Source organism: Schistocerca nitens, chromosome 5 (genome assembly GCF_023898315.1).
Source record: "Schistocerca nitens isolate TAMUIC-IGC-003100 chromosome 5, iqSchNite1.1, whole genome shotgun sequence".
Lineage (NCBI taxonomy): Eukaryota > Metazoa > Arthropoda > Insecta > Orthoptera > Acrididae > Schistocerca > Schistocerca nitens.
Window position 1 is genome coordinate 291330753 of NC_064618.1, and position 16721 is coordinate 291347473.

Sequence of the window (16721 nt, forward strand, 5' to 3'; positions counted from 1 at the left end):
CCTGAGACTGGTTTGATGCAGCTCTCCATGCTAGTCTATCCTGTGCAAGCTTCTTCATCTCCCAGTACCTACTGCAGCCTACACCCTTCTCAGTCTGTTTTGTGTATTCATCTCTTGGTCTCCCTCTACGATTTTTACCCTCCACGCTGCCCTCCAGTACTAAATTGGTGATACCTTGATTCCTCAGAACATGTCCCACCAACCAATCCCTTCTTTTAGTCAAGTTGTGCCACAAACTCCTCTTCTCCCCAATTCTATTCAGTACCTCCTCATTAGCTATGTGATCTACCCACCTAATTTTCAGCATTCTTCTGTAGGGGAGAGTGGGGTACATTGAACCATAAAAAATATATCTCCATGTTACTCGTCCAATAATTTTATTACAGAGTTGTGATTTACAGATGTTACAGTTTAATCATTCGAGTATCAAATGGCCTTATATGATTGCATTGTCATTAATTGTTTTCTTAGCTGCAAGCCTTTGAAAAAATTTGGTAACTGGTTCATTGTGCCCCACATGTGGGGTACAATGAATCACTTTAAACTCGTTCATTCAAAGAACTTATTTAGCATACAAAGTAAGTGTAAATGTACTTTAAACATAATGTATACATATATTCCACATGTGAATCATATAATTAAATATATAGGCACACAATCATGTAACTTATTTTGGAATTACCGAACATCAATGGACTCGTAACTAATTCCAAATTTGAAATATAATTTTTGTCTCTTTGTCACACCATGAGTAGCAGGTCGTGGGAGCATGTAAAGCATGTTGCTAGCTGGAACAAAAGCTTCATCCTTTACCTGAGGAAAATATAACTTCCCTCCCCTTATTTCCCTTTTTCTCAAAAATAATATCTGATAGTCTCCTGCGTCATCCTTCAGTCTCAAAACCTTCCCCACATAGTAAACCAATGTTTTGTTTTTCAGTTCAAATTTGGTCAAAACGAAATCATCTATTTCTGGTAATTAGTCCAAGTCTTCAACGTTGTACTCAGATTCACCAGACACATCCACGTTGTCATCATTCTCTTCATAATGTGCCTCACTAATGTCATCTGATTCCCATTCATAAAGCTTCCAGTTGACCTTTTTGTGGCTTGCAAAAAATCTTTCTCCGGTGTATCAGTTGCAATTAAATTTCGTCCTCTCTTACATTTATTGTTCTTCTTTCTGTTGTCTGCTTTTGGATATCCTCGAATTATTTCAGGAGAAACTCCATTAGGAAAAGCTGTTTGGATGTTAAGCACTGCAGATGGTCCTGCTTGCTGCAGATCTTGTGACTGGCTGACATCGATTGAGGCTTGTCCTGCAGATTGTGCATCCTTGATATGATGGAGAGAATTAACATCTGAAGTTGTTCTGTTTGCCTCCACGACCCTGTCTGTTACTTTGCTGACCATAAAGTCTTCGTCAGTGAAGATGTCTTCATCAAATGGAAATATTCCACATTTCTTGAAAGGTTGGTTGGTTGGTTGGTTTTGGGGAAGCGAGGTCATCAGTCTCATCGGAGTAGGGGAGGATGGGGAAGGAAGTCGGCCGTGACCTTTCAAAGGAACCATCCCGGCATTTGCCTGGAGCGATTTAGGGAAATCACGTAAAACCTAAATCAGGATGGCCGGACGCGGGATGGAACCGTCGTCCTCCCGAATGCGAGTCCAGTGTCTAACCACTGCGCCACCTTGCTCGGTTTTCTTGAAAGCCAAACATATGTTAGTGGATGTCATTGATCTGTCATGAGCAATTCTGATACATGCAGCTAAATCATAAATAGTGAGAGGAGTGCCTTTCCTGTGTAGGAGTTTTGAATTTAATGCTGAGTAATAAGTTCCCTTGAATGAAGAGAACACTCCCACATCCAGAGTCTGCAGTTTTTTTTGAGGTATGTGGGGGTATAGTTAGCATAACCACCCCACTGGCTTTTGCTACATCTATTACCTCAATTGACAGATGGCTTTCATGATTGTCTAAAATTAGAAGCGCAGGATTGTCTTGGCTACTACTGGATTTGTGGATGAAATGTTTCATGACATCCACAAAAAGTTCGCTATTCATCCAGCCAGTCTTTGTTGCTAACCCCAGGGTGCCTGTTGGTGCATTACTTATCATATGTTGTTTAAAATGTACTCGAGGAAATATCATTGCTGGTGGCAGGGAAGTACCACCTGCACTGATTTTGCAAAATGTGGTCACTAAGACACCACGTTCTCCACTAGTAGCTTGAGAAATCTGTTTACTTCCCTTTTGTGCCACTACCTTTTGAAGCCTATCTGGTACAGTTGAGATACTGCTTTCATCCATACTGAAAACCCTAGTACCATCAGCGAAAGTAGGGTATCTCCAGTAAAGGTCTTTCAAGTTTTTGAAGAAATTCGAAACAGTATGCCGATTAAAGGACGTTGCTCTGGATAAGCTGCAGCCCTCTGGGGTTTGGATACTTAAACTTGGATTTCGTTTCATGAACCCATAGAACCAGTCTACACCAGCCATTCCCTTCGTCCAGTTCTCAGGACATTTCAGACCATTTTTCAAGACCAGCTCATTTGCTAAGCGCCTGCATATTTTAGTGTCATCACCAAAGCATATCTTAGAAGAACATTGTGGTCAGTTTTATCTCTGTCCGTCTTCCTGCAGTACAAACGAACCATCTTGAAATGTGATAATATAAAACAGGACTGCTGAACGACTGCAATTTAAAAGCCGTAAATACCTACACATATGTCTTTACCCGTGCTAAGGAAACACAGTACAGAGAGTGCTTGTATTGGACAATTAAAAGATTACTGGGGCACAATGGACCACCCTGGGGCACAATGAACCATGGCTCATTGTGCCCCAGGAGAGCTTGGTTCAATGTGCCCCAACAGTACATATTTCAAACAAAGCTCATGTGAGGAGGTTATGTATGAACATTGTTAATATTTGAAGATCTATATCATTAAAATACAGTATTGATATTGTTATAATGACTTACTTTCTCTAAAATTTGGTGTCAAAGGATTGAACAAAATTCAATCTATCTAAATCTCCAAAAATTATCTCACTGTCGCGAAACTAACATATCACCAGCACAACACTAATGGCGGGACCTAGATCCGGCAGAAAACAAATGGATGTCAGTAGAGCAGTACTGACAACACATGCACAGTGGAAAAAATAATTTATCCTCTTATACTGAAATTAAGCTACCTGATTCATTGTGCCTCATGGTTCACAGTGCCCCACTCTCCGCTAGCTTCTACTCTCTTCTTGTCTAAACTATTTATCGTACATGTTACACTTCCATACATGCCTACAGTCCATACAAATACTTTCAGAAACGACTTCCTGACACTAAAATCAATACTCCATGTTAACAAATTTCGCTTCTTCAGAAACGCTTTCCTTGCCATTGCCAGTCTTTGTTTTATATCTTCTCTACTTAATTACTTACATTACCGTAATTACTTACACATAATAATTAAAAAAAATCGTCGTCATTGACAGAAAGGTGAATCGCTTTGTTTCCTATAAGGCATAGTTATACACTTAAGTCCTTATGTTAACGTTTTTCAAGTTCCTGAACTTTTAAGTCAACGGTTCGAATTAAAAGGTGAGCAAACGACAAAATACATACGTGATTTTATCTGTTACTGACATGCAGGGCATAAGTCTACAGTAGAAAATGACACTCTTGAAATTAATATTTTAGCAGCAAAACAGCAATTTACATTTAAAATTACTGAGAGGAACAATCTTATTCGTCAGAAACTTCATCTAATCACTTTTTCCGACAGCCTACAAGTGAAGGCACTGTTCCTTGGTGATGCCACAGTAGCAGAGCGGATTGCTTATTGACCAAATTTATTATTTCTATGAACTTCCCTGTTTACAGCCATGCACCGATTTAACAGGTTAGTATGTCTTCTAGGTGCCTCCTCTCCCCTCCCCCCCTCGTTCGTCTCTCTCCCCCCCCCCCCCCCACTCCACTTTATGACCATCAAAGGGTACACTCACGGTCAGCAAGTAAGGTAAAGACGGTGGCAGACTTCGATTCATTGGTAAGATACTAGGAATATGGAGTCTACAAGAGAGACTGCTTAATCATATAGGAATAACAAGTGTTATTGAACGTATAGTATACAAAGAAGGGCAGCCCGAATGGCCCAAGATTTGTTTGACTCATTGCAATGAATCGCAAAGGTGCTAAAGAAACTGAACTGGCAGGCTCTTGAAGATGACAAAAACTATCCAGAGAAAGCCTTCTTAAAGAATTTCAACAACCAACTTTAAGTGAGGAATCTGCGAATGTACTACAATCACCTACATATCACTCACGTGTAGATCGTTAAGAAAAGATTAAACAAATTACGACACACAAAAAGGTGTTCAACTAATCAATCTTCCTGCACTCCGTACGCACATGGAACGAGAGGTAAAACAGTAAGTACGCTCTGCCATACATATCACAGTGATTTGCAGGTAAACGGTCCAAAACGATTTTTTGTGCCGCTTTGCTGCCTGCTGTAGGCTCAACAGATCTGTTTTCGCAACTAAACGTTGTAAGCAGCTGCCTTCTTACCCCGATCGCTGTATTCTTTGATCCTAACTTTCCAAAAATACGCGCGACTCCGATATATTTCAATAAATTCAGTTATGAGCCCCTATCCATTTTAGAATTCAGTATGCACCCAAGGACGAAGAAAAGTAGTCTCAAAGAACAACTGTCTGAAACATGTTTCGCGCTAAGATTTGCGGCGATTTCCAGTCACCACGCTACCATTCGCTTGCGCACATGCAGTTGAAGAATTTTAATCAAACCTCCAACTCAAAGGTTTTCGTAGACTCATATCCTAGCAAATATCCGGTTCACACGCTACGGTCTGTTTGTGCGGGTCTTATGTTGATGACATTTGCGCAGGTAGAGCCTTGCGTGTGAAACGTGCTTTACAACAAAACAAATTTTTGGCGGCTGAGGAGGATCAATCTTCGCTCTGATGTACTTTGGTTCGTCAACACATTCGCCTTGTACACATTCCCATGTTTCATGTTATCTGTGGTGGAGGGCAAATTGATGGGTATGTCTGAAAGTGTAACAAAAATTTGAAATATGCGTGAGAGTAAGGTATGAACTAGATTTTGTATAATGTCAGTAAATATTAGACCCTTCGACGATATTGTGAGAGAACGTTACGATGATGAAAATTATCCAACGAAGACTTCGGAAGAACAGGTAATAAATGTTTTTTGTTTACTCACTCTAAATTACGTTTTTGACGCGACATGCGCTGTATTAGCATCAGGTACATTTCTAGTAGCCTATAATTGTTTCTGAGATCGCAGTTTACTGTTTCCCAAAGCGTAATGGAGAAGATCTTATATAAATTTCAAACGGACTCTATCTGAACTTAATATTTTCGTTAGTGCAGATCTTGCATCGCTGCTGAATATTATCCGCTGCGTATACTTCGGGAAGTGCATTAATACTTAATGAGGTACCCAACTATTATATAAGATTTTACACAATTCTTTCCAGACTTGATTGCATTTTTGGACATAAGTAACGGCTTCTTAAGTTTTGAACAGTGGAGGAGAATGAAGATGGGCGCGTTGTTGTTGTGTCGGCTGAGTTTCTATATACCAGTATGTGATTTTCTGCCGCTAGTATATAAACTATTGAGTACACTGTCTCAAAAATTTTATTCAAAATATATAGCTTCTGATGAAAGTTAACTGGAATGTACAACATTGAATGGCACGTATGAAACGGAATAGCGAAACAGTAAAACACAGTAACTGAGATGGACTGTTCCAACTTCAAAAATGCTCAAACTGTACAAAATGCGTGTCAGTTCGACATAGCATGACCGATCTTCGTTGATCCATTATGGACTGTGGGACAATGGCTGGCATGTATTTCTTGATGCAATAATTTACCAACAGCTGTATGTATTGTAGAAATTTATTTTATGAACTTCTTATATGCTACCAGTTTTGGCATTACATTGAAGCCACCTTCAGGCCCCACACATCATAGTCTGCGTCGCTTGGCCACCAAGAGCTGTTGCATAGCAATTTGATTCAAGGATCCAGTTATATGGCTCTTTCCGTGTATAGCGATTAAACGACTATGACATGATGGCATCAATGTAATGCTGAAACTGGTATCATATAAGAAGTTCATAAAAAAATTATTACAATACGTACGGCTGTTGGTAAATTATTGCATCAAGAAAATAGCATGACTGATATGTCAGTACAACATTTGATTCATCAGAACAGTTGTGCAACATATACAGCAATGTGTTGTTCCATTAGGCCTAATGGTATTGTCTGTGAGCTCCACAGTAAGTAAAAGCTGTTCTGAGCATGATATGTTACAGGAGTGGCAACACATCTGCCAAGAGCATCCCCAACATGTCTTGATTCCTGTTGTGGACTCAAGCTATAACTCTGAAACACTTGTTATTGAATGAGTGTTATCAACTTACAGGTTCAGTGATACAGCAATATAGGGGTGAGAGTTAGTTTGTTAATTAGTTAGTTACTTTCACGTTCCATGGATCATTTTGCACAATAAATCGTCATGATGTGGAACTAGTCACTTTACATTCATATTGCAAATTAATTTTTTACATCTGTTGGTACTCTTAAACATCACCATATAATTTTTTTCCTCAGAAGTGAAAACAACATAGCTATACAGATTGAGTTAGCAATTCCTATGCACTACCTTTTATACATCACAAACATAGAAATTCTTCTGTGGAATAGGAGTTGTCAAGGAGAAACTTTTTCAATTTATTTTCAAATTTTACCTTGCTGTCAGTTAGACTTTTTATATCACTGGGTAAGTGGTCAAAAATTTTTGTTGCTGTATTGTGCGCTCCTATCTGTGCTAAAGGCAACCTTAATGTTGAGTAATGAATGTCATTTTTTTCTTCTAGTATTGTAATTATGTACCTCATTGTTCCTTTTGAACTGTAGTGGATTATTTACAACAAACTTCATGAGGGAATAAATAAACCGTGAAGCAGTAGTCAGAATGCCAAACTTCTTAAACAGATGACTACAAGACGATTGTGGACGAGCACCACATATTATTCTTACTACACATTTTTGGGCAATGAAGACTTTCTTTCTTAAAAATGTTATCCCTGAACATTATTCCATATGACATTACTGAATGAAAATAAGCAAAATATGTCAGCTTACTGATTTATCTCTCTCTCAAAAATTTGCTATGATTCTAAGTGCAAATGTAGCTAGCTGAAATAAGTTGTTTTAGGCATTCCAAAATGTTTTTTTTTTTCCAATTTAAATTCTTACCAATATGAACACCTAAGAATTTTGAAGTTTCGATCCTATGTATTATTTAATCATCATATGGTACACTTATCACTGGTGCAGAACCTTTAGAGGTGCAGAACTGGCAGAACTGAAAATGATGTGTTGTTTGTGAAATTCAGAGTGAGACCATTCACAGAAAACCAGTCAATGATAGTTTTGAGAACTTTCTTCTTCATTTCTGTATGTATATTTGGAATGATTGCAATACTTTTGTCATCTGCAAAAAGAACTAATTCTGCTTGTTGTTCATTTGACAGTAGTATATCTAAGATTGAGCCGTGGGGGAAGCCCATATGCATTTCCTCCCCAGAAAGAATTAGGTTCTTGGATTTTGTTGGTTGAATTGCTACCAAGTACAACTTCCATGGGTTTGCTATACTGTCAATCCTATAAGACTTCAATTTATCTAGCAGTATACTATGGTTCACACAATCAAATGCCTTGGATAGGTCACAGAAAATACCTTGTGGTGCTATTTTGTTATTTAATGCATGTATCTGGTTGGCGAACATGTAAATGGCATTCTCAGTAGAGCAACCCTTCTGAAACCCAAACTGTGATTTGCTGAGGATATTATTGTTGCCAAGGTGAGATACTATTCTGGATTACATCACCTTCTCAAAAAAAATTTGGAAAATGATGTCAGAAGTGAAATAGGTTAGTATTTACTGATGTCTCTCTCTTACCACCTTTCTTAAAGAGGAGTTTAACAATGGCATACTTTAGTCTCTCTGGAAAAATGCTTTGAGTTAGTGATGCATTACATATTTCGGACAATAGTGGACTTATTATATGGGAGCAAATCTTTAGTACTCTATTGGAAACACCATCAACACCAGAAGAGCTTTTATTCTTGAGGGAATGTATGACCTCCTTAATTTCAGAAGTAGAAGTTGATAGTACTTCATATGATGTAATTTTATGAGAGTTACTTCAACACGTTGCTGTGATCTTTCTTGTGCATTGTTGGTCCCTATGCTTTCTTCTATGTGTAAGAAATGATTATTAAATACATTTGCTATATGTGACTTGTCATTTATAACCCTTCCATTCAGTTTGATAGTAATGTTATCTTCTTCTGTGATTTGTTGTCCTGTCTCTTGCTTCACTATATTCCATATTCTCTTAACTCTGACATTATGTGCATGTTTCTTCATTTTTTAATAACCTTTCGTAGTAATTTTGAGTAGTTTTTGTAGTGTGCAGCTTCTGCAGGGTCTCTGCTTGTCCTTGCCAAAAGATACATTTCCCTTTTCCTTTCTCAAGATACTTTAATCTCCTAAGTGATCCATGGTTTTTTACTTGTTTAATGTCCCTTCTGATTAGCTTAAGCGGAAAGCTATTTTCAAATACTGAAATGAATTTATCATAGAATAGATTTGGTTCTTTATAAATTTCATCCCAGGTTGTTTCTTGTAAACTACTCTTAAAAATGTTTGCCCTGTAGTCATTATAGTCATTAATGATTTTGACTGACTTCCACTGAGGTGTGTCCAAACTGTAAGGCACTATGTCATTTATCCTGACTAACTGTGCATCACTATCAGATAGAGCATGTGTTATTGGGTAAACAGTTATTTTCTTGCTTTGTGCCCAATTATAGGATCCAAATAAGGTTTCCAGATCATTTTTCCTATCAGAATCCTTTAGAAAATCTACATTGAAGTCATCACAGGCTGTTAACTGCCTGCTGATGTCTGACAGACAGCACAGTAAGAAATCCAGGTTCCTCATAAATAATTCAAAATTTCCCAGTGGGGATCTATATACTGTTACAATTAAAAGTGAACTGTTTTTCAGCATTAATTCACAAATGTGCTGATCACTACAAAATCTACTTGTGTCAATGCTTTTGAATTTGTGTTCTGTCTTAATATATGCAACAACTCCTCCTTTTGCCATATTAGTTCTGTATGAGTAAGCTGCTAGACTGTAATCTTTTATACGTAGGCCTAACTTATTTAACCCTGTGGTTATGTGGTGCTCAGACAGGCACAGGATGTCTATCTTTTACTCTAAATTTTGCAAGCAGGCAAGAAGCTCTTCTACCTTTTTACGCAGTCCTCTAATATTTTGGTGGAATAAACTAACCATACTTTTCTGTGCATTCTTGTGGGGCTTTTCTTTTATAGTAACTTCTTTCAAAACAGGGTGCCTGAAATTTGATTCTAACCTAAAAAAGGTGCCCCTGTGGCACCAGTAACCATAGTGATCTTGCAATGAGTGATGGTAGCCCCCACGTACATTTCCTGCAAGAAGTTCAGCCACCCTATCTTTCCCTCTCCTTTTCAGGTGCAGGCCATGTCTAGTATAACCCCATCTCCCAATTGTAACTATAGTTCTGCTAGATGACAGTTAATTGCAATGTTGCAGAGAACGACAGCTGCAGAGCAAGAGTTGACATATGCACTGCAGAGGTTATCACTTTTGTGCAGTGTCCAAGTACTCAGTGACATAGTGATTTAGCTGTAAAACCAATTGTCAAGTAGTTTATTGGCAAAAGTTATGTAGTGGACCCCCTTGCATCTTTCGAAGTGTTCATACAAAGTACCTACACAATATGCTAAAAAATACTCATAGCAGTTTTATCTACTATCTAATGTACATATCCTGAACTTATCTTGCTATATTTTTGTAATGAAAATACCATAAAAGCTGGCAGAGTGCATTTCAATATGGTACAAGTGTTAACATTAGCCTATGCTACAGGTCAATCTGTTACCACAACCTTTATTTGGCATTCAGACTTGTCGGTTTGCCAACTCTCAACAAAATTACCATCTTTCAACATATCCTAGACTTTTGGCTACACTACAGATCAGTGTCTACAATTCATAGGAGAAAAGTACTGTATAGTAGATTCATGAACAGTTACCAAATCACAGTGTTTAGGGGGGATTAATTGAAGAATGCTGGGGAGAAATTTGTAAAGCACACATTGTTGATGGAATATCTAACTTTGTTCTCGCAGCATTTTATCAAGTTTCCCCTGAAACAAATAAGGTCAAAATGGAACAGAAACGAGGAAAAAAGATTGGATATCCCCTGGAATTATAGCATCTTGTGCTAGGAGGAGATAATGCTATGTGATTCAGAGCATAGTATTCAAGATTTAAAACTACATTACTGCCAATATGTCAAATTGCCAATTTGAAAATTGAAAAAGCATAACTCTTGAGCTACACTAAAAAACTAGAACCCCCCTCCCCACCAAGAGTAAGACAAAACTATTTAGAACATAATTGACAAGAAACGGGCAAAAGTAGCCATCCAAATTAAATTAAGCTTCCAGAAAGTAGCTGCATCGTAACTCTTGTATTTCTGTTGTTCCCCACTTTTTACAACACACATAGGAACTCTTGCCCGTACGTGATTATCTTCAACCACAGGATCTCATGCCTGCTCACAAATATCCTCAATAAAATAATATATTACATATCTTCATATTGACAAAACTTCGCTGCCCTCTGGGGGATAACAGCAGGAAGTTTTCTATCCTCTCTTATCAACTTAAAGGGATAGAACAGATGAATACTCTTTCATCATTATAACTCTTATTACAGTACACCACGTAATACATCGTAGCTTCATGCATGGAGTTAAACAATCAAAGAACTACCACTTACGAAAAACAGAAGGCATAGACAGGAAAAGAATAAATGGTTGGGAAAGAGGATGCAGAGAGACGAGAAAGAAAATAAAGAGAAGGTAGAAAAAGTTCATTCCTTTCGAACCACAATCCGGCTTGTCACAAGTGCTAATCGTGTATGCGCTTGGGGCCTAAAGTTACCTAATACCAGTAGTAAACAACAGACATCACCAGGACCGTCAGAATCCAATGGTTTGTCGCTTTTCTTACAAGGCCTAAACACTGATTTTGCATCTGTGCCTGGTCTTGCAATAAAAACAAACTCCCATCAAGGTAAAAAGATTTATTGTGCCAACGATTTCGGAAACCTTGCAGATGCGGTATGACGGCACAGTGCGTTACAGAGCCCTTTAAGTGCTCACACCTGTATAGCAAGGAGAAGGAATCTACTTTCATCATAGAGCGGAGAAATGATGCTTATAGGAAAGACGAGACAGAAAAGAGTTGATCATGACACAAAAACGAAACGGAAGAAAATGCTATGAACGGCTGGGAGACTCTGTGGTTGCCAAACACATTGTGCTAGCTGCACATCCCTGGAGATTAAGCAAAAGCTCTTAAAAAAAAAAAAAAAAAAACTTAATGAACTTCTCATCACATCAACTACGCATGACATACCTCGGCAACAACAGAGTGTAAAACAAGGATAAGAAATTTATGGTACTACACATGTTTAACGGAAGTGTATTTTTAAACTAACATACATCTGAGGGGCTTATCTAGGAATTCAGCATACCTCATGGTAATTAGACTCACAAAAATTTAATGTTCAAATCGTTCTTGTAAATAAAGTTATGTCCACACAAAAGGCAATAACTGTATAAGATGCAAAATTTATACTATTATTTACTGATCTCTAAGTTCTTCTCTGGATAAATGGCTGCAAGGCCTCAGCACATATCAACACTCACAGAACAGAAGAGATGGTGGCGGCAGTAGTGCGGCCAAACGCAGATGGGAGCGGGAAGCTGACTGCCGGTGAATTTGGGGTGGCAGATGTGCAGTGGCTGGGAAGCTGTGCCGACGGTGAACAGCGCGCTCGTATGCCCAGCGAGCCACGGCACTGGCTAGGATGCATCGCGCATTTTCCTTTCGCGCCTTGGTGCCCGGTTCGAAGGATGCGAAGGATGCGAAGGATGCGACCGAGAAGATGGGCCGACTGCGACCGTCAAATGGGGCTGGAGCGCACACCGTGCACATGTACGCTGTGGAGTGCATCTCGGTGGACTAAGCGGGCATGTGTAAGAGCAGCGCGCTGTGAGAGGCAGGCAGTAGACTTTGCCCTGGTCGCTGGTATGTGCGGTCACAGCTTCTGACAAGGCGTCGCAGCCAGCACGCTGCAGCACCCAGGCTCGGCTCGTAGTGGAATAACAGCGGCTAATATTGACCGGCCACACACCGTCAAACATGAACCAAAAGTAAACAGCCACCATATGGACTGAACGCTGGTAATGAATTGCGATTCTGACACCAATGTTAATATGTACGATCCCATTTCTGCTCACCAGTGTTAATGTATACGGTCAGTGGGAGGGGGGGGGGAGGAGGTTGTTACATATGCCTCATGATGAGTGTGCGCAGGAGGTTGAGCGCTCAGGATTTGAGAGTGGGCATCCAGGGCTGCCATTAAATGACAAAACAGGAAATTAAGTACAATAAAGAGGATATATTTCAATGTACATTGTGCAACGGACACACGTAGGGTCAGAAGTTACCAGGTTTAGGCCAGTCTAGGTGGTCAAACAATTAATTGAAATGGGTAATGGAAGGGGAAGCGGTTCATGTTAACTTATGTTGGTGGCTGGTCATGAAAAGCAGAGGCAGAGGCTCTGCCTTCCAAAAAAAACATCTGTTTTGCTTGAGGTCTGGATTACAAGAGAGAGAGGGAACTGTGTTCCGCACTGCAGAACACTCCAGCGTCCACACACACAACCTGTATCCCATGCATGCTATTGGCTAAAAGCAATGGTGTGAATTCGCTAGCAGTTTCAGTAGAGGTCTCAGGGCATCTCTTGTCAGCAGTTTTAACTGGACAGAACTGCCTCGGTTTTGAAAGACCGGCAACTTGTGTCACATAGGCGCAACGTAATTTACTGTAGGAGTAAACTTGTAAAGATTTGACTGGGCCTTTGAAATAAATTTTTTTAACCAATTCCCTAAAATATTCCTTGACTGGCTGCCATCATGTACAGATACTTATGCATAAGGTTTTACATTCTGGCCTGAACTGCTGGAGTTTGCAGGCATGTATGTGTGAGGTGTGCTTGGTTGAATGAATGAATGAATGAATGCCTGTCATGAACGGTGTGTGTTTCTATCTTTTGATGAAAGCTGTGGCTTAAAGCTTATGTGTAAGTGTCTTAATTGCGCTTGTCTGCCTTCAAGCGTGTTGCCTTCACAGTATGTAGCAATCTGTCTTTTCCCTACATTTTTTATATTCCTACATGGAGTTTCCATTGTTTAAAATCACACAACATTGACTGAGAGCAACTTTCCGCTCTCATTGGGAATGGCAGAAGCACTGAGGAACCAGAGTTCATGCCCAACATTTGGCATTTGTCAGTCCCATTACTTCAGCCAACAGACTGTGTCTCAGGCATGAAACTAGTTCCTCAGAATGGGGGAACATGATGTGGGGGACTCCGGGGGTGTTTGACAATTGGTACTGGACCAACTCTTGTTTCTGACCTACATATTTTATCTTCCGATTACATTCAAGAGTAATACAATACTGTAATGTTTTTAGAAGAGACAGGCATACTAAACAATGAGAATCCAAACTCAACATCAACAGACACAGCTTGGATGATAGCAAAAGATGCCACAAGTGATTCTCATGTAAGATTCATATTATCCAATTTCAAATAAGTAAACTGCAGAAGCATCCTTGGTAAGATCCCAAAATTAGTATCACTTGTTAAAGGTAATAATGCCCAGACAGTAGTAGAAACAGAAAGTTGGTTGAAACCCGAAATTCAGTTTGGAATTTACAGCACAAGGATAGATTATATGCCAGTGGTGGTGGCGTACTTATTTACTGTAAAGAACTTGATAATACCTAGTGAGGTGGTTATGGATTTCAAATATGAAATAGTCTGGATGAAATTAAGCATCTAAGGTGGATCAAACAGGGTAATTGGATACTTTAATAGCCCACCTGCATAAGGAGCTGTCGTGGCAGAACACTTCAGATACAACTCTCAGAATGTAATGAGTACTTGTTTGATCATGCTGTTGTAATATTGAGAGACTTCGATTAGCCAGCTGTAGAATGTCAGTCATGTTTTCAAAACTGGTGCCGGAGATATGGGTTTGTGAGAGATTATTCTGTGTGTCTTGTCAGATAATTACTTTGTGCAGATAGTTACAGAACCAACTTCTGAGGGTTATTTTGTAGAACTAGCAAACAACAGGCTGGAACTTTTCAAATCAATTAGTGTAGAATTGGGCATCAGTTATCATAACGCTCAGATAGCATTAGTCATTGCTGGTATTAATGTTAAGTAGAAAAACATTTTTGCTTAGTAAGAGTGACAGGATATGAATCCATACACATTATGAAGATGTGTTCTCCACATCTCCTCCTAAACATTGGACCAATTTCAACCAAACTTGATACACTTACCACTTGCTGTCTGGAAAGAATCATTTTGGGGGTAAGAATCACCTACCAGTTAAAGGAGTGGGGGTAAAAAAAGTAACATAGACACGCAAGTAGCCAGACTATGTTCATCCAGTTTTGGAGAATGAGAGCACTTAATGATTGCAACAAACTTTACACAGAATTTGAAACCTTTGTGAAACTTTTTCTCACTGGCAATCCCCACAAAATGATGAAAGGAAAAAAAAATTGTTTACTACATTTTCACTGGTCATGCAGTAAAAGTGCTGCATCATGCATGCTGTTTTAATTTATTACTTCTTTACTACTGACTCTTTTTGTAATACATTTTGCAGCCAGCATCCATATATACCACTGGATGTACTTGTAAAATTGCATCACTGTATGACACAAGAGTTCAGGTGATATGATGTAATAAACATAGAGCCGCCTGAAAATGAAGCTGCAGGGCAAATTTGGTTAGACACAGGTGATCTATATGTGCAAATAAGTGTGAATTACATTAAACACACTTGAAATATGAGACACATGTCTATGCAAGCAGAGCTATGGCTAAAAATTTCCTTGTAAACTCCTGGATCGATTTCAACCAAATTCAGTACACACATTACTTGCTATCTGGAAAGAAATCCTTTGGGAGAAAGTACCAGCAACTTCTTATTTGGGTGGAGAGATAAGGAGGAAAGAGAAGGGAGGAGGAGATGGACAAGGGGGGTAGGGGGATATAAACAGGTAGTAGGGCGTGGAGTAGTGGACAGAGAGGGGTGGAAGTGGAGGAGATGGGAGGAAGGTGTGAGGAGGAATGGGACTGAAAGACAGGGATAGGGAAATAGACAGAGAAGAGGAGGAGGAGGAAATGGCAGAGAGAGGGGAGATGAGTAGATGGACGGGGGGGGGGGGGTGAGAGGTGAGCAGATGGACTGAGAGGGGCTGAAGGAGATTAACAGGGAGTAGGGGATAGAGGAGAGGAACAGAGAGAGGGGCTGGAGGAGATGGGCAGAGGGGGGTGGGGATGAAGCTGTTGGACTGAGAAAGGGGAAGAGGAAATTGTGAGAAAGGGAAGAGGAGGAGATGGACAGGGATTGGGAGAGCTTAGAGGAGGAGATGGGCAGGGAGAGGGGGCAGGAGGGGATGGACAGGGAGGGGGATGAGGAGATGGACAGAAAGAGAAGGGAGGAGGGGATGGAGTTAGAGGAGAGGGGTGATGGACAGAGGGGGGAGGAGCAGATGTACAGAAGGGTAGGAACAGGTGGACAGAAAAGAGCAGGAGGGGATGAGCAAATAGAGGAGCAAGAAGAGGTGGACAGAGAGTGTGGTGGTGGGGGGGGTGGAGGAGTTGGATGGTGAGAGGGGGTGGAGAAGATGGACTGGTAGAGGGGAGATGAGCAGATGGACAGAGAGGGGGGAGGTAAGCAAATGGACTGAAAGGGGCTGTAGGGGGTGGCAGAGATGGCCGGGGGGGGGGGGGGGGGGGGAGGAAAAACAGGCAGGCAGAGAACGAGGGAGAAAAAAATTGGCAGAGAAAGGGAAGAGGAGGAGGTAGACAGGAAGAGGAAAGAGGATGAGATGGACAGGGAGAATGGTAACGAGGTGATGGAGGAGGAGTTGGTCAGGGAGGGGGAAGGGGAGATGAACAAGGAGAGGGGCAAAGATGAGTTGAGCTAATAGAAGACTGGAATGCCAGGTATTCAGCTAGTTGCAGATAAATCTGAACCGCCAACAACAAATATTCAGTTCTGAGGCTGGAGATGTATAGCTCAAATGTGGAAAATTGAAAACATTATTCAATATGCGTTACACAATTACTTGTGAAGCCAAGTTTTAAATGATTGAAAAGGCCCATCTTGGTTAAATAATTCTGTTAGAAAGTTGTAACAAAAGCAGAGAGCACTTCAGCACAGATTTAAGTGAAATCAAAGCCTAGCTGACAAACAAAAGCTGAACAAAGTGAAATGAGTGTAAGGAGAACAATGAGAGAAGTGTTCAGTGAGCTTGAAAGTAAGCTTTTGCTACTAAATCTGAGTAAAAAATGTAAGGAGTTTTGGTCTTGTGTAAATTTAGTAAGCAGATTGGAATAATCTATTCAGCCCTTCTGTGGTTGTATTAGCACAA

General features: G+C 40.0%; 1 protein-coding gene across 1 annotated transcript in view; it reads left to right on the forward strand.

Moving 5' to 3' along the window:
* The first annotated feature begins 4968 nt into the window (after nucleotides 1-4968).
* LOC126259811 (protein farnesyltransferase subunit beta) overlaps nucleotides 4969-16721 on the forward strand; it is a 104681-nt gene continuing 92928 nt past the window's right edge. The window contains exon 1 of the mRNA XM_049956847.1: nucleotides 4969-5221. Within this exon, the coding sequence (XP_049812804.1) occupies nucleotides 5135-5221 (87 nt within the window). The 5' untranslated portion in view covers nucleotides 4969-5134. The remainder of the gene's footprint in view (nucleotides 5222-16721) is intronic.